The 23612-nt window shown below is 47.7% G+C and overlaps 1 protein-coding gene across 1 annotated transcript in view; it reads left to right on the forward strand.

The window, feature by feature from the left end:
• The window catches only part of LOC143925129 (protein mono-ADP-ribosyltransferase PARP14-like), an 87449-nt gene that overhangs the window by 58084 nt on the left and 5753 nt on the right, over window positions 1-23612 (forward strand). Inside the window, exons 13-16 of the mRNA XM_077449746.1 lie at window positions 4314-4523; window positions 5912-6541; window positions 8939-9078; window positions 14355-14529. Of these exons, the coding sequence (XP_077305872.1) occupies window positions 4314-4523; window positions 5912-6541; window positions 8939-9078; window positions 14355-14529 (1155 nt within the window). The remainder of the gene's footprint in view (window positions 1-4313; window positions 4524-5911; window positions 6542-8938; window positions 9079-14354; window positions 14530-23612) is intronic.

Raw genomic sequence — 23612 nt, forward strand, 5'->3', positions numbered from 1 at the left:
TTATATCACTAGAGGGGTCACCGGCAGGAGGAAGGAGGTCCTGATTCCTCTATATAGATCTTTATATCACTAGAGGGGTCACCAGCAGGAGGAAGCTTGTCCTGATTCCTCTATATAGATCTTTATATCACTAGAGGGATCCCCAGCAGGATGAAGGAGGTCCTGATTCCTCTATAAAGATCTTTATATCACTAGAGGGGTCACCAGCAGGAGGTCCTGATTCTTCTATATAGATCTTTATATCACTAGATGGATCACCAGCAGGAGGAAGGAGGTCCTGATCCCTCTATATAGATCTTTATATCACTAGAGGGGTCACCAGCAGGAGGAAGGTGGTCCTGATTCCTCTATATAGATCTTTATATCACTAGAGGGGTCACCAGCAGGAGGAAGGAGGTCCTGATTCCTCTATATAGATCTTTATATCACTAGAGGGGTCACCGGCAGGAGGAAGGAGGTCCTGATTCCTCTATATAGATCTTTATATCACTAGAGGGGTCACCAGCAGGAGGAAGGTGGTCCTGATTCCTCTATATAGATCTTTATATCACTAGAGGGGTCACCAGCAGGAGGAAGGAGGTCCTGAGTCTTTTATATAGATCTTTATATCACTAGAGGGATCACCAGCAGGAGGAAGGAGGTCCTGATTCCTCTATATAGATCTCTATATCACTAGAGGGATCACCAGCAGGATGAAGGAGGTCCTGAGTCTTTTATATAGATCTTTATATCACTAGAGGGATCACCAGCAGGAGGAAGGAGGTCCTGATTCCGCTATATAGATCTTTATATCACTAGAGGGATCACCAGCAGGAGGAAGGAGGTCCTGATTCCGCTATATAGATCTTTATATCACTAGAGGGGTCACCAGCAGGAGGAAGGAGGTCCTGAGTCTTTTATATAGATCTTTATATCACTAGAGGGATCACCAGCAGGAGGAAGGAGGTCCTGATTCCTCTATATAGATCTTTATATCACTAGAGGGATCACCGGCAGGAGGAAGGAGGTCCTGATCCCTCTATATAGATCTTTATATCACTAGAGGGGTCACCAGCAGGAGGAAGGAGGTCCTGATTCCTCTATATAGATCTTTATATCACTAGAGGGGTCACCAGCAGGAGGTCCTGATTCTTCTATATAGATCTTTATATCACTAGAGGGATCACCAGCGGGAGGAAGGAGGTCCTGATTCCTCTATATAGATCTTTATATCACTAGAGGGGTCACCAGCAGGAGGAAGGAGGTCCTGATTCCTCTATATAGATCTTTATATCACTAGAGGGATCCCCAGCAGGATGAAGGAGGTCCTGATTCCTCTATATAGATCTTTATATCACTAGAGGGGTCACCAGCAGGAGGTCCTGATTCTTCTATATAGATCTTTATATCACTAGAGGGATCACCAGCGGGAGGAAGGAGGTCCTGATTCCTCTATAAAGATCTTTATATCACTAGAGGGGTCACCAGCGGGAGGAAGGAGGTCCTGATTCCTCTATAAAGATCTTTATATCACTAGAGGGGTCACCAGCAGGAGGTCCTGATTCTTCTATGTAGATCTTTATATCACTAGATGGATCACCAGCAGGAGGAAGGAGGTCCTGATCCCTCTATATAGATCTTTATATCACTAGAGGGGTCACCAGCAGGAGGAAGGAGGTCCTGATTCCTCTATATAGATCTTTATATCACTAGAGGGGTCACCAGCAGGAGGTCCTGATTCTTCTATATAGATCTTTATATCACTAGAGGGATCACCAGCGGGAGGAAGGAGGTCCTGATTCCTCTATAAAGATCTTTATATCACTAGAGGGGTCACCAGCGGGAGGAAGGAGGTCCTGATTCCTCTATAAAGATCTTTATATCACTAGAGGGGTCACCAGCAGGAGGTCCTGATTCTTCTATATAGATCTTTATATCACTAGATGGATCACCAGCAGGAGGAAGGAGGTCCTGATCCCTCTATATAGATCTTTATATCACTAGAGGGGTCACCAGCAGGAGGAAGGTGGTCCTGATTCCTCTATATAGATCTTTATATCACTAGAGGGGTCACCAGCAGGAGGAAGGAGGTCCTGATTCCTCTATATAGATCTTTATATCACTAGAGGGGTCACCGGCAGGAGGAAGGAGGTCCTGATTCCTCTATATAGATCTTTATATCACTAGAGGGGTCACCAGCAGGAGGAAGGTGGTCCTGATTCCTCTATATAGATCTTTATATCACTAGAGGGGTCACCAGCAGGAGGAAGGAGGTCCTGATTCCTCTATATAGATCTTTATATCACTAGAGGGGTCACCGGCAGGAGGAAGGAGGTCCTGATTCCTCTATATAGATCTTTATATCACTAGAGGGGTCACCGGCAGGAGGAAGGAGGTCCTGATTCCTCTATATAGATCTTTATATCACTAGAGGGGTCACCGGCAGGAGGAAGGAGGTCCTGATTCCTCTATATGGATCTTTATATCACTAGAGGGGTCACCAGCAGGAGGAAGGAGGTCCTGATTCCTCTATATAGATCTTTATATCACTAGAGGGGTCACCGGCAGGAGGAAGGAGGTCCTGATTCCTCTATATAGATCTTTATATCACTAGAGGGGTCACCGGCAGGAGGAAGGAGGTCCTGATTCCTCTATATAGATCTTTATATCACTAGAGGGGTCACCGGCAGGAGGAAGGAGGTCCTGATTCCTCTATATGGATCTTTATATCACTAGGGGGGTCACCGGCAGGAGGTCCTTATTCCTCTATATACTGTACCAGCAACCTGGAGCCTACTATCCCAATCTTGGATCCCGGTGGTGGTTTGGACGTGTTCACAGCAAGGAAGCACGATCCCACCGATCCCACCGCTACCCCCCGTGCTCCTGAGGAGTATGTCCGCCGTAAAGCTTTCCTTGCCCGGTACCAGTACGATCCAAGATCCCTCAGCTCACCCAGTCACTTGTCAAGACAGCAGTGTAGGGTGAATAAAAGCATACAACCTGCATTGAAGAACAGACACAAGTATATATCTTTGGAGACAATTTCCCCCCGCCTTGATGGCATAGAGACACAGGGTGGGATAAACTTTACATCCAATCACATCAGGCACAGGTACGTTCAAACTTATCAACACATCTATAAACAAAATCTGGCCATGCAGCCAACATCTAGTGGTACTGAAACATTTAACCTTTCAACAACTATTTAAAAGAGTAACTGGGCGTGCAGACCATTTCTTTCATGGAGAGACCTGTTCTCCTATGACTTGGGCATGCAGTGCCTGCACACAGTTTAAATGGCCAACTTTGTCAGTGGGAAGGACACTTGAGGAAACGCTTATATCCAGTGTTAGGGTTCCAAACATATTGTAGACAACCTGGCTGGTTCAGGGGTAAATACAGGACAATATTTTCAATATAAGGGTCCAAGCACAGTGGCTTAAAGAGGAAGTAAACCCTGATGGGTTTACTTCCTCTTTGATTCCCTGCAAAGGTAAAGCATAATGGACTACTATGCATCGCATCGCATCGCATAGTAGTCCATTATGTGTCACTTACCTGACACAGGAGCCAGCGAAGTCACCGCTGTCCCCTGAAGCCTCCATCTTCTTGGTGGGTCTTGCTGCTCCGACACTGTCATTCATCGGAGCCTCGATGACATCACTCCCGCGCATGCGCACGGGAGCCGCCACTCCCGGCATATCACCGCTAACTGCGGCGCGCTCAGTGCGCTTGCGTGTCGCTGTCTACAGCGCATGCCTTTCGGCAAATATCTCCTAAACCGTGTAGGTTTAGGAGATATTTCTTGGACGTACAGGTAAGCCTTAATCTAGGCTTAGCTGCAGGTCAAAGTGGTTTGTAAGGGTTTACAACCACTTTAAAAATCTCCAGGAGTTTTATTTTTTGGCTGTAGAAGCAGCTCAAGGTTATCATATGTGTCTGTGCACATTAGGGAGCGATTAGAGGCATATTTTAGGCTCAGCGTTTAGAGGCAGAAAAAAGCCCCTTCTGGTGAGTGTCTTTGATTGGAGCTTTCTCTAAAAAAAAAAAAAAACGCCAAACTTGCTAAACTGTGTACAAATTTTCTGCCAAGGGTTTTTTTTTAAAGGCCAGTGGGCACCAAGCCTAAAGCTGAAATCAACAACATGACCTCAAAACTAGAACAATGGAAATTTCATAAATTACTCGCCAAAGATTATTGATGTGATAGCTGACTGGATAAACTACATTGAACTGTTTGTGGAACAATGATGAGGAGGATGGGGGGAGTCTTCCACAATGTGCCCTCTTGATGACCCTCTGCTCCTTCTCTCGCCCTCATCTTTTTTCAGGTGCCGGCGGTGTGTCCTCTTCGATGGTGGCTGACATAATTCTAGACGCTGTGGTGGATTTCGCCAAATCTAAATCATCCGCGACTGTCCAACTCGTGACGATGGTCATATTCCAGCCACAAATGTTAAAAGATTTCCATGACAGTATGAAGAAGAAGGAGCCACCACCTGCAGTCAAAAAACCCTGGTATTCTTTCTCTAAGTTCACAGGTAGGTGTCGTAGTTTTTAGGCTCATCTCACGTGCCAAATTACTGTGCTGATCATTCTGGGATGTTCTTTGGATTGGGCTGCAGGTTGTGCCCCGGTGTGATCTGCTCATGTCCAGTGGCGTAACTAGAACCTTCAGGGCCCCGATGCAAGAAACCATGAAGGGCCCCTCTGAACCCCAGCCAGGGCCCTTCCCTCCGAGTCCGGCGGTGGAACTCCAGGGCGTGGTCACAGGTATGACCTTTGTGAACCCTGTAGTTCCACCACTGGTATCAGTAGTTTTTTTTTATTAGTTTTTTTTTTTATTTTTAGGTGCCCCATTGGGGGACTGTCCCTAGGCAGGATGAGGTCCCCGTCCCCAGAAGAGATGAGGTCCTTTTCTCTAGGGCAGATGAAGTTACTGCCCCCAGGTGAGTAGGGGTCCCTGTCCCCAGGGGAGGTGGGGGTCCCTGTCCCCACGTGAGAAGGGGTCCCTGTCCCCAGGGGAGATGGGGGTCCCTGTCCCCACGTGAGAAGGGGTCCCTGTCCCCAGGGGGAGATGGAGGGGGTAAGTAATGGCGTGTGGGGGATGGGGTCCTCTCACTCACCATGACCAAGCTGCAGGCCGCGCACTCATCCATGTTGGCCTGGGCTCCATCCAGTGTGCTGGACGGGCGATCAGCATATCTCCCAGAAAGACCTTTCATCATCTGTGTATGACGGGGGAGGAAGGGGGCTGGCAGACAAGCCTGCAGTGTCCTCTGGGGAGCTCTCATAGGGCTGCACTGCATCTGTGTGCTTAAAGTTTGTTTACCCGGGAGAAGTATGCAGTGCAGTGTGGGCCGGACTCGGGGGGGGGGGACTCTGGCTGGGGAGAACAGACATCGGACTGAGCGGCAATGCATGGAGCAGGAGAGGGGTACTCTGAGGAGCCGGCTGAGGACACAGGTCATGTGGGGGGAATGCACAACTAAAGAGCAGCCAGTGCGATAGTCGAGCATGGAGCTCTGCTAGTCACCCTCCACCTCCAGCCACCCGTGTGCATGGTGCACTGGTACCCCTAGCTGCCTATGCTGCTGCCGGCCATATGTAGAGGGTGCTGCATGGGCCCCCTGCAGCACAGGGCCCAGTTGCGGTCGTGACTGCTGCACCCCCTATAGTTACGCCCCCTGCTCATGTCACCTCTCTAAATGAAGGTCTCCTGATAGGACACAAAGTTCTGGAATTAGCAATGTAACTGATGTGATCAGATCTCCAGGAGACACAAAGTTTCACTCACTTCCTTTACCATTGACAATGTTTTATCAGACAGGAAGTCTTCCTTCATGTATAACTGTCCTCCTACATGCTATACAGATTCTGTAAGTGCTTTGTGTATTATCCCGACATTCTTTACCTTCTCTTATAACAGCCTTTCTTGGTATAACCAAATCTGACAAAAACAATGATGGTAAAAAAGAGGAAGAAGCAGAAAAAGAAGAACCCAAAATTTTTGAGCTGAGAGAAAACATTGAGCCGGCCATTGTCCACCTTTGTGCAGAGAGCCGTGAATCTGTGAAAGCGGCCTCAGATTGGCTCCAAGATCTCATAACAAAGGATCAGCATGACAATACTATCACAGATCCCTGGATACAGGACTTAGATGATAAGGACCATGGAGTTCTGGCTCAGCTTCAAAGGTCACATGGAGTTTATATTATAATTGACTCACCACAATCCACCATAAAGGTGACGGGCCGCACCAGGGATGTCCTGGAGGTCAGTAATAAAATCCAGGCCATGATAAAAGATGTGCGAGATAAGAAGACGCGAGAACGAGAGGCGCAGCTGTGCGGTAACGTGGTGGAGTGGGGATATTACCAAGGCACCAACTTTATTCCCTTCGACATAATGACAAACTTGGAGCTGGAAAAGTCTTATAGTGAGAAAAGTCCTGTGGATATTGATATCGCCGGTGTAAAGTACAAGGCAATTACAGAGGTGTATAAAGCAAACGATGCCAAAGGAAACACAATTAAGCTTCAACGGAATCCAAAACATGGTAATTCCATTTCTTTCTTGTTCATATCTTTATCAGTTAAATATTATTGGACAGAAATATAAATGAAATGTCGGCCTTGGAAGTTCTTGGTGTAGATTAGGGATGAGCCGAACACCCCCCGGTTTGGTTCGCACCAGAACTTTCGAACGGACCCCAAATTCGTACGAACTTTAGAACCCCATTGAAGTCTATGGGACTCGAACGTTCAAAATTAAAAGTGCTAATTTTAATGGCTAATATGCAAGATACTGTCCTAAAAAGGGTTTGGGGACCTGGCTCCTGCCCCAGGGGACATGGGTCAATGCAAAAAAAAAGTTTTAAAAATGGCCGTTTTGGCGGGAGCACTGATTTTAATGACGATTAAAGTGAAAAAAAAAAGTGAAATATTCCTTTAAATATGGTGCCTGGGGGGTGTCTGTAGTATGCCTGTGAAGTGCCACGTGTTTCCCGTGTTTAGAACAGTCCCTGCACAAAATGATCATTCCCTCCCCACCTCCATCATTGAGCCTCCGCTCCCCATCTCCATCAACGATCCTTCCCTCCCCAACTCCACCAAAGAGCCTCTCCTCCTCACCTCCATCAATGTGCTTTCCCCTCCCCACCTCCATTAATGTGCCTCCCCTCCCCACCTCCATTAATGTGCCGCCCCTCCCCACCTCCATCAATACGCCTTCCCTCCTCACCTCCAGCAATGAGCCTTCCCTCCCCACCTCCATTAATGAGCCCCCAACCACCTCCATTAATAAGTCTTCCCTCCCCACCTCTATCAATGAGCCCCCCCCCCCCCCATCACCTCCATCAATGAGTCTTCTCCCCTCCTCCACCACCTCCCTCAATGATCCTTCCCTACCCACCTCCGTCAATGAGCCTTCCCTCCCAAATGAGCCTTCCCTCACCACCTCCATCAATGAGCCTACCCTCCCCATCTCCATCAATAAACCTTGGCTGCCCATTACCCTGGCCAGTTTTCCTTCCTTGGACCACTTTTGGTCATTACTGACCACAGCAGATCAGAAACACCCCACAAAAGCTGCAGTTTTGGAGTTGCTCTGGCCCAATTGCCCAGCCTTCTTCCATTGCTCCGTGCTCCAGTTCCGATGCTAGTGTGCCCATTGTAGGCATTTTTGGTTGTGGGCACTTGTCAGCATGGGCACCCTGGCCGGTCTATGGCTACGCAGCCCCATACACAACAAACTGTGATGCCCAAACACATTGTCTGCATTCACTTAAAGTGGATGAAAAGACAGAAGTTTTGTTTTACCTTACTGCATTCTATACAGCAAGGTAAAAAAAATGTCTGCATGTAGCTGCTTCCGCAGCCCCAATAAATACATATCGAAGCTTTATCTTGATCCAGCAACGTGCGAGAGAGCCAAGGCGATCTCTTGCTCCTCATTGGCTCAGCAGCAGAAGCCATTGGCTCCCATTGCTCTCAATCAGAGCCAGTAATGAGGAGCGTAGAGGTGGTGCCGAGCCCCATTCTGTACATCTTATACCGTGTACACACAACTGCACTTTCCAGCAGACTAGGACCGATGGTCTTCCCAACGGACTTTCGGCAGACTTCCGAAGGACTTTCCGAACTAACGGACTTGGCCACACACAATCACACCAAAGTCCGACGGATTTGAACGTGATGACGTACGACCGCACTAGAATAAGGAAGTTCATAGCCAGTAGCCAATAGCTGCCCTAGTGTCAGTTTTTTGTCCGTTGGACTAGCATATAGATGAATGGATTTTTTCGACCGGACACATGGTCGAATTGTCCGACGGATTCGTTCCACCGGACCTTTGCTGTTGAAAAGTCCGGCCGTGTGTACGCGGCATTAGGGGCACACAGAGCACGAGTGGCTTGTTCTAGGGGCACTTGGCGGGGGGGCCCAGAAGGAATGGAGCTGCTCTGTGCAGAACCATTACACAGAGCAGGTAAGTATGACATGTTTGTAATTGAAAAAAAAAAACAAGCTTTACAATCACTTTTGCCTATCAATGGTCATAAAATTATAGCTGATTGGTGTATATCTGGAGGGTACAATCTATTTACCGCAGGAGAAAAGAAGAGGAAGCTGGTCCAGTCTATAGAACACCAACCTGCTAAACCAAGAATTCTCTCTCGTCCAACAGTGGCCAGCCCTGAGGAAGGTTAGAACACCTCCCGAGACGCGTTGGATTTTTGTTGAATACTCTGACTATTATATTACTTCTGGATGTCAATCCTCTCCTTCCTGTACTTCTGACATGGATGACTGAGGGAGGTGTTACCTGCAATCCATTCTGCAGTGTGTGACAATGATGGTGTCCTATTGGTCGGCACTCTGAGATTCATATCAATGTACATTGATGGGTGATAATTGTGTTCTACAATGAAGCTAAAATACAACTCTTCATATTACAGCCGAGACCCTCGTAATCCCCCCGTATTGGGATTCCATGGACAACACTCACCTGAAGGTGGTACCGCTGACCAGCAGCAGCTCGGACTACTCAGAGGTCGAGGGACTCTTCACACAGACGTGTCAAATGAGAATCATTAAGGTAATACTGAAGGGAAAATTTCGCTCCACATCACATATGCAGATTTTGAGGATGTTAACACGTTCTCTCCTGCTTCTGTAATCTAGATAATGCATGGACCCCCCTGGGCACTGCCCCAGGTGCATGAGTGGCCCTTGCAGTTTCCCTTAGTAAGGTCAATTGCATGTGGACAGAGTGGGTGATCAGTGCGCCTGATGGGGAGATTACCGGAACCGATCTTCTGTGTGGTTCTCCCTGCAGCAGCTGAAAGCCGGCATCTCCTCCTCCCTCCTGCTTTCAGCTGCTGCAGGGAGAGCCACACAGAAGATCAGTTTCGTAATCTCCCCCATGTACAATTCCCACTGCTTCCTGAGCCCCCGGTGTGCGCCTGCCATGAGCCCCCCACAGCGCTGCCGTCTTCCCTCTGCTCCTGCTGGCTGCTGCGGTACATAGGGTATCCTCAGATGGAGAGCAGGAAGAAGGGGCCTGGGGGGGGGGGGTCATACTTACTGGCTCCTTCCTCTACTTAACAAATACAGTGGGTGATTGGCATGATCACTCACTGTGTTCATTCATAACTGACTATGTTTACTATGCTTCAGTTTGTGAATGAACAGGGAGCCGCACAAAGCTTCCTATTCATTCATCTTCAGTGCAGCTGAGGCTGCAGAGAAAGGAATTGGGGAATCTATGTCCCCGCTCCCTTTCTCTGTCCCAAAAGTGAGACATTGGGGGTCTTTTTAGATACCTGGTATCTCGCCAAAGACCCCCAACAGCGTTGTGATTTTTTTTTTTATATATATAAAAAAGAAAAAATAGCAATTAAAAATATACAAAATAATAAACAAATTATAAATAATAAAATGAATACAGGGGAAAAGAGGGTCAGGGTCACAAGGGGGTATACAGGGGAGCAGTGTGTAGAGAAGGGGAATTTAATTTGGGATAATTCCCTGGTTGTGTTTATTTGTTTCTAATCCAACTAATACAATCCCAATATGTAGCATATGAAGATGATGAGGACAGTGTACACTTGCCATGGTTGCAAAGAAGGAGCATTTCTTAGTTGCTGGAAAAAATGAACTTCTAATAACATTTAATGGGCTTGTGTAACAGTTATATATTATTTGAAATGACAGAAACCCAGGCAAAAATAACATGACACTACAAGAACTACAACAGGAAAATAAAAAAGAGGAAAGGGCAGAAAAAATTAGAAAATATATTAACGAAACAGCGTTACCAAGATTTCCTAGAGAAATAATTGAGAAAATGGAAGAAGAAATTACAACAGAAGAGATCCAACAGGCAATTGCCGAACTGGCCCTGGGAAAGAGCCCAGGACCAGAAGGTTATACAACAAGGTTCTATAAACGGTTTCAAGATCTAATCATACCTATACTTAAAAAAACATATAACTCTATAACGAAAACACAGACCTTTGTACCACAGAGTACAGAAGCTCACATTATATTAATCCCCAAACCAGAAAAAGATCATACATTAAGTAAAAATTTCCGCCCTATTTCACTAACAAACATAGATATTAGATTATATTCAAAAATTATTTCTAACAGATTAACCCCTATTTTGCCAGAATATATAAAGCTGGATCAAACGGGTTTTACAAAGGGGCGGGAAACTAGGGATAATATAATGAAGACCTGTACTCTGTTGGAATATGCCCAGAGGGCCGCCATCCCGGCCTGCTTATTAACTATAGACGCTGAGAAAGCTTTTGATAGGGTGGGATGGCGGTTCTTAGAGGAGGCACTAATACAGTTAGGATTAGGCCCAAAAATGCTAGGTTGGATTATGGCATTATATGCCAATTCAAGAGCCAAGGTAAGAATAAACGGAATACTATCAGAATACATAAAGATATCAAATGGCACCCGTCAAGGCTGCCCCCTATCCCCTTTATTATATATAATAGTGATGGAACATCTAATTAATGCAATTCGGAAAAATAAAGATATACAAGGGATCAAAATTAAGGATAAAGACTATAAATTGGCCGTATATGCGGACGATTTATTATTATATATAACAAACCCAATCATAACAATTCCTAATATAATAAAAGAACTAGATCGATTCGGGGAATTAAGCAATTTTAAGGTAAATTATGAGAAGTCAGAAATGATGAACATCACAATAAAAGAAGATATACAGATACTCTTGCAGGAGGATTTTCCATTTAGATGGCAAAAAGAGGCAATCAAGTACTTGGGAGTTATGATTCCGAAGGATTTGAAACAAATACAAGAATTAAATCATAATACGATTATACGTAAAATAATAAAACAAATGCAAAAATACAAAAAAATAACATATTCATGGCTGGGTAGAATAAATATAGTAAAAATGGAGATACTGCCAAAGATATTATATGTATTCCAAACATTACCTATTGTTCCAACTAGGAAGATAATGATAGATTTAAGGAAAGCTATAAGTAGCTTTGTATGGGCAAAAAAAAAACTGCCGAATAAAAAGAGAAACATTAACCAGAACAAAAGAAGATGGAGGGCTGGCATTGCCCCGATTTTGTAAAATATATGCAAGCTGCATCATTGGTTAGAATTATAAATTGGCAACATGATAAAGAAAAAAAACAATGGGTAATGCTGGAAGAGATAATTACGGGAATACAACTTAGATTTTTACCTTGGATAAAACCTGAATTAAGAACAAATAAAAAGGAAATGCCAATTTTCGTGAGAGCTACTCTAAAAATTTGGGACGCAGTGCTGAAAAAGGGAAAGCTATCCTCCAGAACTGGACCATTGACTCCATTGTTGTCCAACCCAGAATTTAAGCCAGCTTTGGAAGGGGTAAGATATTTAAAATGGAACAAGATAGAGAATGTAAGATTAGTACAGATTCTGGTGGATGGAAAAATGCCAAGTTTAATTGATCTTGGATTGGAAGTTAAAAATGACTGGTTGCAACATTATCAATTAGAAAAATTTATTGAGTTAAATAAAAATTTAATAATTAGACCATTAACTAAATTTGAACAAATAATATTAAAGGATCAAAACCATAAGAATAAGCTATCTAAAATATATGAATTATTGCTACCCACGGGGGACATTAAAGACCTAATAGAAATTAGAAAATGGGAGGAAGAATTAGGAGAGACAATTACAGAAAAAGAATGGAAAAAAGTTTTAGGGACAATACATAAAACCTCAACGGCATTAAAACATCAAGAAAGAAATTATAAAGTGGCACTGAGATGGTATTGGAGCCCAGTTGCACTAAAAATAATAAATAAAGGAAATACAGACAAGTGTTGGAGGTGCGGGATAGAAAAAGGAACACTGGAACATATTTGGTATAGATGTACAAAAGTGAGACATTTTTGGTTAAAAATTTTTGAGATATACCAAAAAGTGACGGGAAAAGAATTAATCCCAGACGTAAAGGTAGCATTATTTTCTCTTACGCCAGATACATTGGATAGTATGAAAAATGGGATAATTCAACATATGACAACAGCAGCTAGAACAATAATAGCACGTAAATGGAAAGAAACAACTAGTCCAACAATATCAGAATGGATATGCGAAATGAACGAGATATGTTTTATGGAAAAACAAACAAGAGAAGAAGGCTATGTAAAAAGCCAGATACCAATGGTGTGGAAGAAATGGGAAGAATTTCGGTCCTCAAAAGGAATGGTAGAATATTTATAATTTAAAGAAAAGGGGAGGGAGGGAGAGGAAGGGGGAGGGGAGGGAGAAAGGGAGGATTATTATTTATTTATTTATTTATTTATTTTTTTTTTGTGTTAAGGTGTCCTTTTATGAAGCAGTGAAATCTATTCACTGCTTCATTCTCCGGCATTCACATAGGAGATCTTTCTCCTCTGTGTGCCACTATATGAAGCGGAGTAGATCGCTTCACACTTGGAGGAGTGAAGCGATCTACAAACGCTTCTAACACTGGAGAACGGCCCCTAATACTGGAATCTCGTGAGACTTTACGAGATTACAGTACTAGAAATTCACTCATACACAGAGATGTCAATATATTAAGCAGTGATAAATTATCACAGCTCAATACACTGACACGCGGTGTGATTAATGTTAGTGAAATAAAGCGTCCCCCTACATAATATATACATGTATACACACACATTATATATATATACATATACACATTATATATATATATGTATATATATGTATACACATACATATGACAGGGGGACATGGTTACAGTGTTGGGGGGTCTGAACGAGGCATAAGGAAGTTAATTATCTTCCTCTTTCCTCCTCAGATCCCCCCGATTCCCTCTTCACTACCCCGGTTCTCCACCTCTGAGTTGGTGAATCGGGGCGTGTGAATTCTGACACAGATCACAAGTGAAGCGCTGAGATCACAGCTTCATAGTGACCGTTACTGTGTCAGTCTATGAGGATTCTCCATGTGCGGAGATAATCGGCGGGAGAACAAGTTCAAACACATCTCCCCCCGATTATCTCTGGTTTATATACTGTTTATGGGCTGTGATCAGCGGCGATCCTCTGGATCTCCACTGATCATTGCTTCATAAACGGACACCTAAATGATGAGTAAAGTGTTTGTATTTTGTGTATAAGGTTGTATGATGTTGTTGTAAATGGATATGTATGGTTAATGTTTATTACAAAAATAATAAAGATAGGATTTGAAACAAAAATAACATGATAAAATAAAATTAAAAATTAAAACGATTTTAAAGCTACAAATGCTGAAATATTCACTTTCTATCCAGAGCTTTAAACCCCACAGTGTGCTGCTAGATGTTTTACGTCTGATGTCCAGCATTATTCAACTGACTTCCTCTGAGCCCAGGTCACCCTGGGCCTGCCTCCAGCCTATGACTGCACAGTGAAAGGAGAGGCAGCACAGTGATGAGCATACCTCTTTATCGCTCTGCTCTCCTCTTATCAGCATGCTTCTTGTCAGCACATGACGTGATAGGCTCCTTTTGCTGCTTCCTTCTCCCCCACTCTGAGCTCTGCTGTACAGGGACTGCAAGGGGCCAATACCAGCCCCATACATGTACTAGGAAAAGTATTTTTCACTATAATTGACCTTTAATGATGTAGGGAGAGGAGGTTTCAGGGCTTCCACTGTGCCTCAGAATTTTCTGGGGGCTTCCATGGTTAGTTCATGCTGCTTGCTGTACTCACCCCACCCCCATACAGTGCAGGTATACTTCCCATGGCATCAGATGTGATTGGGGGGGGGGGGGATCAGTGAACAGAGATGATGATTCTCCTTTATTTTCTTTCCTCCCAGATTGAGAGAATACAGAACATACATTTGTATCAAAACTACCAAATTAAGAAGAACGATATCAATGCCAAGAATGGCACCAGGACCAATGAGAAGAGGCTCTTCCATGGCACCGAGATTGGGATAACCAGTAATATAAATCGTAATGGGTTCAACAGAGCCTACGCTGGGAGCAATGGTGAGAAGATAACCCCCCTCCCCCCCAACTATACTTCTTCTAATCATACAAACAAAATATTCATTGCACTGCAAATATTCCGAGCTGAAGTATATCATTGGGACAGTGCAGTAACTGCTTAATGCTGTGGTGTCCTAGGGTAAATTCCTTGCAAGGCTGCAACATATCTGCATGGAGTTTGTATGCTTATAGCATAAGTGAATTAGCTTCCATTCAACTATTTAGATGTAACTGGCTCAGTGTCCCCTGTACAGACAATGGCACAAAAATGAAGAAAAAAAAAAAACTGCCCCTAAAAGTAAGTAAGAGGGTCAAGTCCTGTAAGTTGTGAGGTGGGGCCTCCATAGATCAGACTTGTGTTACTCAAACCATTCTTGAACTTGATAAGACCAGGCTACCTTCTTCCATTGCTCTGTGGTCCAGTTCTGATGCTCACATGCTGATTGTAGGTGCTTTTAGCTGTGGACACAGACGCAGCTCCATGCACAACAATGCGATGCTGACACCTTTCTATCAGAACCAGCGTTCACTTATCCAACAATTTGAGCTCCAGTAGCTCTTCTATTGGATCAGACTACAAGAGCCTTCCCTCCCCCACCTCCATCAACGAGCCTTCCCTCCCCCACCTCCATCAGTGAGACTTCCCTCCCCACTTCCACCAATGAGCCTTCCCTCCCCACCTCCACCAATGAGCTTTTCCTCCCCACCTCCACCAATGAGCCTTCCGTCCCCACCTCCATCCATGAGCCTTCCCTCCCCCACCTCCATCAATGAGCCTTCCGTCCCCACCTCCATCCATGAGCCTTCCCTGCCCACCTCCATCAATGAGACTTCCCTCCCCACTTCCACCAATGAGTCTTCCCTCCCCACCTCCACCAATGAGCTTTTCCTCCCCACCTCCACCAATAAGCCTTCCTTGCCCACCTCCATCAATGAGCTTTCCCTCCCCACCTCCATCAATGAGCCTTCCCTCCCCACCTCCATCAATGAGCCTTCCCTTCCCACCTCCATTCATGAGCCTTCCCTGCACACCGCCATCAATGAGCCTTCCCTCCCTACCTCCATTAATGAACCTTCCCTCCCCACCTTCATCAATGAGCCTTCCCTCCCCACTTCCATCAAAGAGCCTTCCTGTCCCACCTCCACCAATGAGCCTTCCCTCCCCGCCTCCACCAATGAGCTTTCCCTCCCCACCTCCATCATTGTGCCTTCCCTCCCCACCTTCATAAATGGGCCTTCCCTCCCCACCTCCATCAATGAGCCTTCACTCCACACCTCCATCAATGAGCCTTCCCTTCCCACCTCCATCAATGAGCCTTACCTCCCCTTCTCCATCGATGAGCCTTCCCTTCCCACCTCCATTCATGAGCCTTCCCTGCACACTGCCATCAATGAGCCTTCCCTCCCTACCTCCATTAATGAACCTTCCCTCCCCACCTTCATCAATGAGCCTTCCCTCCCCACCTCCATCAAAGAGCCTTCCTGTCCCACCTCCACCAATGAGCCTTCCCTCCCCACCTCCATCAATGAGCCTTCCCTTTCCATCTCCATCCACGAGCCTTCCCTCCCACCTCCATTAATGAGCTTTCCCTCCCCACCTCCACCAATGAGCCTTCTCTCCCTACCTCCATCAATGAGCCTTCCCATCCCACTTCCATCAATGAGCCTTCGCCCCCCATCTCCATGAATGAGCCTTCCCTCCTCACCTCCATCAATGAGCCTTCCCAACCCACCTCTATCAATGAGCCTTCCGTCCCCACCTCCATCAATGAGCCTTCCCTCCCCACTTCCACCAATGAACCTTCCGTCCCCACATCCACCAATGAGCTTTCCCTTCCCATCTCCACCAATGAGCCTTCCCTTCCCATCTCCATCCAAGAGTCTTCCCTTCCCATCTCCATCCAAGAGTCTTCCCTCTCACCTCCATTAATAAGCCTTCCCACCCCACCTGAATCAATGAGCCTTCCCTCCCCACCTCCATGAATGAGCCTTCCCTATTCACCTCCATCAATGAGCCTTCCCTCCTCACCTTCATCAATGAGCCTTCCCTCCCCATCTCCATGAATGAGCATTCCCTCTCCATCTCCATGAATGAGCCTTCCCTCCCCACCTCCATCAATGGGCCTTCCCTTCCCACCTCCATCAATGAGCCTTCCCCCCCACACCTCCACCAGTGAGCCTTCTCTATTCACCTCCATCAATGAGCCTTCCCTCCCCACCTCCATCGAGGAACCTTCTCTCCTCACCTCCATCAATGAGCAATCCCAACCCACCTCTATCAATGGGCTTTCCCTCCCCACCTCCATCATTGTGCCTTCCCTCCCCACCTTCATAAATGGGCCTTCCCTCCCCACCTCCATCAATGAGCCTTCACTCCACACCTCCATCAATGAGCCTTCCCTTCCCACCTCCATCAATGAGCCTTACCTCCCCTTCTCCATCGATGAGCCTTCCCTTCCCATCTCCACCAATGAGCCTTCCCTTCCCATCTCCATCCAAGAGTCTTCCCCCATCTCCATCCAAGAGTCTTCCCTCTCACCTCCATTAATAAGCCTTCCCACCCCACCTGAATCAATGAGCCTTCCCTCCCCACCTCCATGAATGAGCCTTCCCTATTCACCTCCATCAATGAGCCTTCCCTCCTCACCTTCACCAATGAGCCTTCCCTCCCCATCTCCATGAATGAGCATTCCCTCCCCATCTCCATGAATGAGCCTTCCCTCCCCACCTCCATCAATGGGCCTTCCCTTCCCACCTCCATCAATGAGCCTTCCCCCCCACACCTCCACCAGTGAGCCTTCTCTATTCACCTCCATCAATGAGCCTTCCCTCCCCACCTCCATCAAGGAACCTTCTCTCCTCACCTCCATCAATGAGCAATCCCAACCCACCTCTATCAATGGGCTTTCCCTCCCCACCTCCATCATTGTGCCTTCCCTCCCCACCTTCATAAATGGGCCTTCCCTCCCCACCTCCATCAATGAGCCTTCACTCCACACCTCCATCAATGAGCCTTCCCTTCCCACCTCCATCAATGAGCCTTACCTCCCCTTCTCCATCGATGAGCCTTCCCTTCCCACTTCCATTCATGAGCCTTCCCTGCACACCGCCATCAATGAGCCTTCCCTCCCTACCTCCATTAATGAACCTTCCCTCCCCACCTTCATCAATGAGCCTTCCCTCCCCACCTCCATCAAAGAGCCTTCCTGTCCCACCTCCACCAATGAGCCTTCCCTCCCCACCTCCATCAATGAGCCTTCACTTTCCATCTCCATCCACGAGCCTTCCCTCCCCACCTCCACCAATGAGTCTTCCCTCCCACCTCCATTAATGAGCTTTCCCTCCCCACCTCCACCAATAAGCCTTCTCTCCCTACCTCCATCAATGAGCCTTCCCATCCCACCTCCATCAATGAGCCTTCGCTCCCCCATCTCCATGAATGAGCCTTCCCTCCTCACCTCCATCAATGAGCCTTCCCAACCCACCTCTATCAATGAGCCTTCCATCCCCACCTCCATCAATGAGCCTTCCCTCCCCACCTCCATTAATGAACCTTCCGTCCCCACATCCATCAATGAGCCTTCCCTCCCCACTTCCACCAATGAACCTTCCGTCCCCACATCCACCAATGAGCCTTCCCTTCCCATCTCCACCAATGAGCCTTCCCTTCCCATCTCCACCAATGAGCCTTCCCTTCCCATCTCCATCCAAGAGTCTTCCCTTTCCATCTCCATCCAAGAGTCTTCCCTCTCACCTCCATTAATAAGCCTTCCCACCCCACCTGAATCAATGAGCCTTCCCCCCACACCTCCACCAGTGAGCCTTCTCTATTCACCTCCATCAATGAGCCTTCCCTCCCCACCTCCATGAATGAGCATTCCCTCCCCACCTCCATCAATGGGCTTTCCCTCCCCACCTCCATCAATGGGCCTTCCCTTCCCACCTCCATTAATGAGCCTTCACTTCCCACCTCCATCAATGAGCCTTCCCCCCACACCTCCACCAGTGAGCCTTCCCTATTCACCTCCATCAATGAGCCTTCCCTCCTCACCTTCACCAATGAACCTTCCCTCCCCATCTCCATGAATGAGCATTCCCTCCCCATCTCCATGAATGAGCCTTCCCTCCCCACCTCCATCAATGGGCCTTCCCTCCCCACCTCCATCAATGGGCCTTCCCTCCCCACCTCCATTAATGAGCCTTCACTCCACACCTCCATCAATGAGCCTTCCCTCCCCACCTTAATCAATGAGCCTTCCCTCCCCACCTCCATCAAAGAGCCTTCCTGTCCCACCTCCACCAATGAGCCTTCCCTCCCCGCCTCCACCAATGAGCTTTCCTTCCCCACCTCCACCAATGAGCCTTCCCTCCCCACCTCCACCAATGAGCCTTCCCTCCCCACCTCCATCAATGAGCCTTCCCTTTCCATCTCCATCCACAAGCCTTCCCTCCCACCTCCACCAATGAGCCTTCTCTCCCTACCTCCATCAATGAGCCTTCCCAACCCACCTCTATCAATGAGCCTTCCGTCCCCACCTCCATCAATGAGCCTTCCGTCCCCACTTCCACCAATGAACCTTCCGTCCCCACATCCACCAATGAGCCTTCCCTTCCCATCTCCACCAATAAGCCTTCCCTTCCCATCTCCATCCAAGAGTCTTCCCTTCCCATCTCCATCCAAGAGTCTTCCCTCTCACCTCCATTAATAAGCCTTCCCACCCCACCTGAATCAATGAGCCTTCCCTCCCCACCTCCATGAATGAGCCTTCCCTATTCACCTCCATCAATGAGCCTTCCCTCCTCACCTTCACCAATGAGCCTTCCCTCCCCATCTCCATGAATGAGCATTCCCTCCCCATCTCCATGAATGAACCTTCCCTCCCCACCTCCATCAATGGGCCTTCCCTTCCCACCTCCATCAATGAGCCTTCCCCCCACACCTCCACCAGTGAGTCTTCTCTATTCACCTCCATCAATGAGCCTTCCCTCCCCACCTCCATCAAGGAACCTTCCCTCCTCACCTCCATCAATGAGCAATCCTAACCCACCTCTTTCAATGGGCTTTCCCTCCCCACCTCCATCATTGTGCCTTCCCTCCCCACCTTCATAAATGGGCCTTCCCTCCCCACCTCCATCAATGAGCCTTCACTCCACACCTCCATCAATGAGCCTTCCCTTCCCACCTCCATCAATGAGCCTTACCTCCCCTTCTCCATCGATGAGCCTTCCCTTCCCACCTCTATTCATGAGCCTTCCCTGCACACCGCCATCAATGAGCCTTCCCTCCCTACCTCCATTAATGAACCTTCCCTCCCCACCTTCATCAATGAGCCTTCCCTCCCCACCTCCATCAAAGAGCCTTCCTGTCCCACCTCCACCAATGAGCCTTCCCTCCCCGCCTCCACCAATGAGCTTTCCTTTCCCACCTCCACCAATGAGCCTTCCCTCCCCACCTCCATCAATGAGCCTTCACTTTCCATCTCCATCCACGAGCCTTCCCTCCCCACCTCCACCAATGAGTCTTCCCTCCCACCTCCATTAATGAGCTTTCCCTCCCCACCTCCACCATTGAGCCTTCTCTCCCTACCTCCATCAATGAGCCTTCCCTTCCCACCTCCATCAATGAGCCTTACCTCCCCTTCTCCATCTATGAGCCTTCCCTTCACACCTCCACAAATGAGCCTTCCTTTCCCACCTCCATCAATGAGCCTTCTGTCCCCACCTCTATCAATGAGCCTTCCCTCCCCACCTCCATTAAGGAACCTTCCCTCCTCACCTCCATCAATGAGCAATCCCAACCCACCTCTATCAATGGGTTTTCCCTCCCCACCTCCATCATTGTGCCTTCCCTCCCCACCTTCATAAATGGGCTTTCCCTCCCCACCTCCATCAATGAGCCTTCACTCCACACCTCCATCAGTGAGCCTTCACTCCACACCTCCATCAATGAGCCTTCCCTTCCCACCTCCATCAATGAGCCTTACCTCCCCTTCTCCATCGATGAGCCTTCCCTTCCCACCTCCACAAATGAGCCTTCCTTTCCCACCTCCATCAATGAGCCTTCCGTCCCCACCTCTATCAATGAGCCTTCCCTCACCACCTCCATTAACGGGCCTTCCCTCCCCACCTTTATCAATGATCCTTTCCTCACCACCTCCATCAATGGGCCTTCCCGTCTCCATCAATGAGCCTTCCCTCCCCACCTCCACCAGTGAGCCTTCCCTCCCCAGCTCCACCAATGAGCCTTCCCTGTCCACCTCCATCAATGAGTCTTCCCTCCTCACCTTTATCAATGATCCTTCCCCCCACCTTCATCAATGAGCCTTCCCTCCCCACCTCCATCAATGAGCCTTCCCTCACCACCTCCATCAATGAGCCTTCCCTGCTCACCTCCATCAATGAGCCTTCCCTCCCCATCTCTATCAATGATCCCCCCCACCTTCATCAATGAGCCTTTCCTCACCACCTCCATCAATGAGTCTTCCCTCACCACCTGTCAGGAACCATGAAACAGACAGAGACAGAAGTACAATCAAATCACACTTGTTTATTAATAAAAATAAAAAGGTAAATAGGAAAAAGCGTAGTCAAGCAAGCCAGAGTCCAGTAGCCAGATCGGGTAGTCAGCCAGTCCAAAGTTCATAAACCAGATCGGGTAATCAGCCAGTCCAGACGTCAGGGATCCAAGGAGAGCAACTGCAAGCAGGATGGAAGCCAGGAGGGATGTCAGTAAGCCAGTCTTGAAACAACAGCAGGAGATGGTTCCTAGTGATGTGACCAACGCGAAGGCAAATGAAAAAGTGAGCAGGGAGGCTTTAAATAGGCAGGTCAGATGAGCATCATCGGAAACAGATGGTAACTGTGGAAAGAGAAGAGAGCTGGCAATTAGCCGACAGCTGAGTGGCCAGCCCAGAGGAGGAAGGGCTAAGCCAGCCCTGACAGTACCCCCCCCCCCCTCGATGACCCCTCTCCCTCAGAGGGCCACCGGGCTTGAGGGGAAACTGTCTAGCGAACTCACGGAGGAGGACGGGGCCTGTACGTCAGAGGATGAAACCCAGGAGCGTTCCTCCGGACCGTACCCCTTCCAATGCACCAGGTACTGTATGCGCCCACGGAACCTAGTAAACAATGGATTGTACCTCATACTCCTCATGGTTCTCAACCAGAATAGGGTGAGGACGTGGCAACGGTTTCAATAAGGAGACATGAAACACATTAGAGATGCGTATACTAGGAGGAAGGTCCAACGCGTAAGCTACGGGGTTACTCCTGCGAAGGATACGGAACGGCCCAATAAACCGAGGTGCAAACTTCAGTGAGGGAACATGAAGCCGGAGATTGCGAGATGACAGCCAGACCCTGTCCCCAACCTGGTAGGAAGGCGCAGGCAGGCGTCTGCGGTCAGCATGGAGTCTGTACCTATCATTAGCATGACGCAAAGCCTCCTGGACTTGTACCCAAGTGGAACGAAGACCACGGAGATGCTCCTCTAACGCAGGAATACTCTGCGGAACAAACGAGTCGGGCAACATGAAAGGTTGGAAACCATAATTCGCCATAAATGGAGACAATCGGGAGGCAGAATTCAAGGCACTGTTGTGAGCAAACTCTGCCCAAGGTAATAGGTCAGACCAGTTGTTATGATGGTCAGAAATATAGCAATGTAGGAATTGCTCCAAGGACTGATTGGCTCGTTCTGCGGCCCCATTAGACTGCGGGTAATACGCAGAAGAGAACGCAAGCTGGATTCCCAACTGTGCACAAAAGGCTCGCCAGAACCGGGAGACAAACTGACTGCCCCTATCCGAGACAATCACCTTGGGTAGCCCATGTAAGCGAAAGAATCTCCTGAGCAAAAATGGAAGCCAAGTCCTTAGAGGTGGGCAACCTCTTAAGTGGAATACAATGACACATCTTTGAGAACCGGTCAACCACCATAAGGATAACAGTGTTGCCTTGGGAGTTGGGCAATTCCACAATGAAATCCATAGACAGGTGAGTCCAGGGCCTCTCTCCATTGGCCCACTGGAAGGTGTCGTGGAGTCTTACTCTGAGCACACATGGGACAGGCAGCTACGAAGGCAGTAACATCAGCCCATAGACTAGGCCACCAGAATTGTTGGGAGATGGCCCAAATAAGTTGATTCTTCCCAGGATGGCAAGCTGCCTTGGGAGAATGGTAAGTCTGGAGCACTGCAGTACGGAGACTCTCTGGGACAAAGCAGCGGTCACAAGGTTTATCAGGAGCATGGACCTGAGCAGCAAGAATTTTGTCACCCAAAGGAGAAGTAAGACTGGTGCAAACCGTAGCCAAGATACGATCAGGAGGAATCATAGGAACCGGAACCGACTCTGACTTGGAAGTGGAGGAAAATTGTCGTGACAAGGCATCAGCCCTTACATTCTTAGTACCGGGTAAGAATGAGACAATGTAATTAAAACTTGACAAGAAAAGAGCCCATCGTGCCCTCCTGGGAGAGAGTCGCTTAGCCTCAGACAAGAATGTACGATTCTTATGGTCAGTAAGAATAAGAACGGGCACAGTGGTACCTTCAAGGAGATGTCTCCATTCTTTCAGGGCTAAAATGATCACCAACAGCTCTCTGTCACCAATCTCATAATTGCACTCAGCAGGTGACAATTTTTTGGAAAAGTAGCCACATGGATGCATAGCGCTCTCAGAGTTAGGACGTTGAGACAGAAGGGCGCCAACTCCAGTCTCAGAAGCATCAACTTCTAGGATAAAAGGCAACGTAGGATCAGGATGTGCCAACACAGGAGCAGAAACAAAGGCAGCCTTGAGAGTCTCAAAGGCCTTAATGGACTCTGGAGACCAACTCTGTGGGTTGCCGTCCTTTCTGTTCATATCAGTCAGAGGCTTGACCAGGGATGAGAAGTTACGAATAAACTTCCAATAGTAGTTGGCAGAGCCCAGGAAATGCTGCAGAGGACGTAACCCCATGGGTCGAGGCCACTGTAGGACTGCCGACAGTTTCTCTGGGTCCATCGAAAAAAATAGCAGTGGAAATGACATAGCCTAGGAATGTAACCTGTTCAGGATGGAACTCGCACTTCTCCAGTTT

This window comes from Lithobates pipiens, unplaced genomic scaffold (assembly GCF_037356315.1).
Source record: "Lithobates pipiens isolate NorthernLeopardFrog02 unplaced genomic scaffold, aLitPip1_a1.2 Scaffold_22, whole genome shotgun sequence".
Taxonomy (NCBI): domain Eukaryota; kingdom Metazoa; phylum Chordata; class Amphibia; order Anura; family Ranidae; genus Lithobates; species Lithobates pipiens.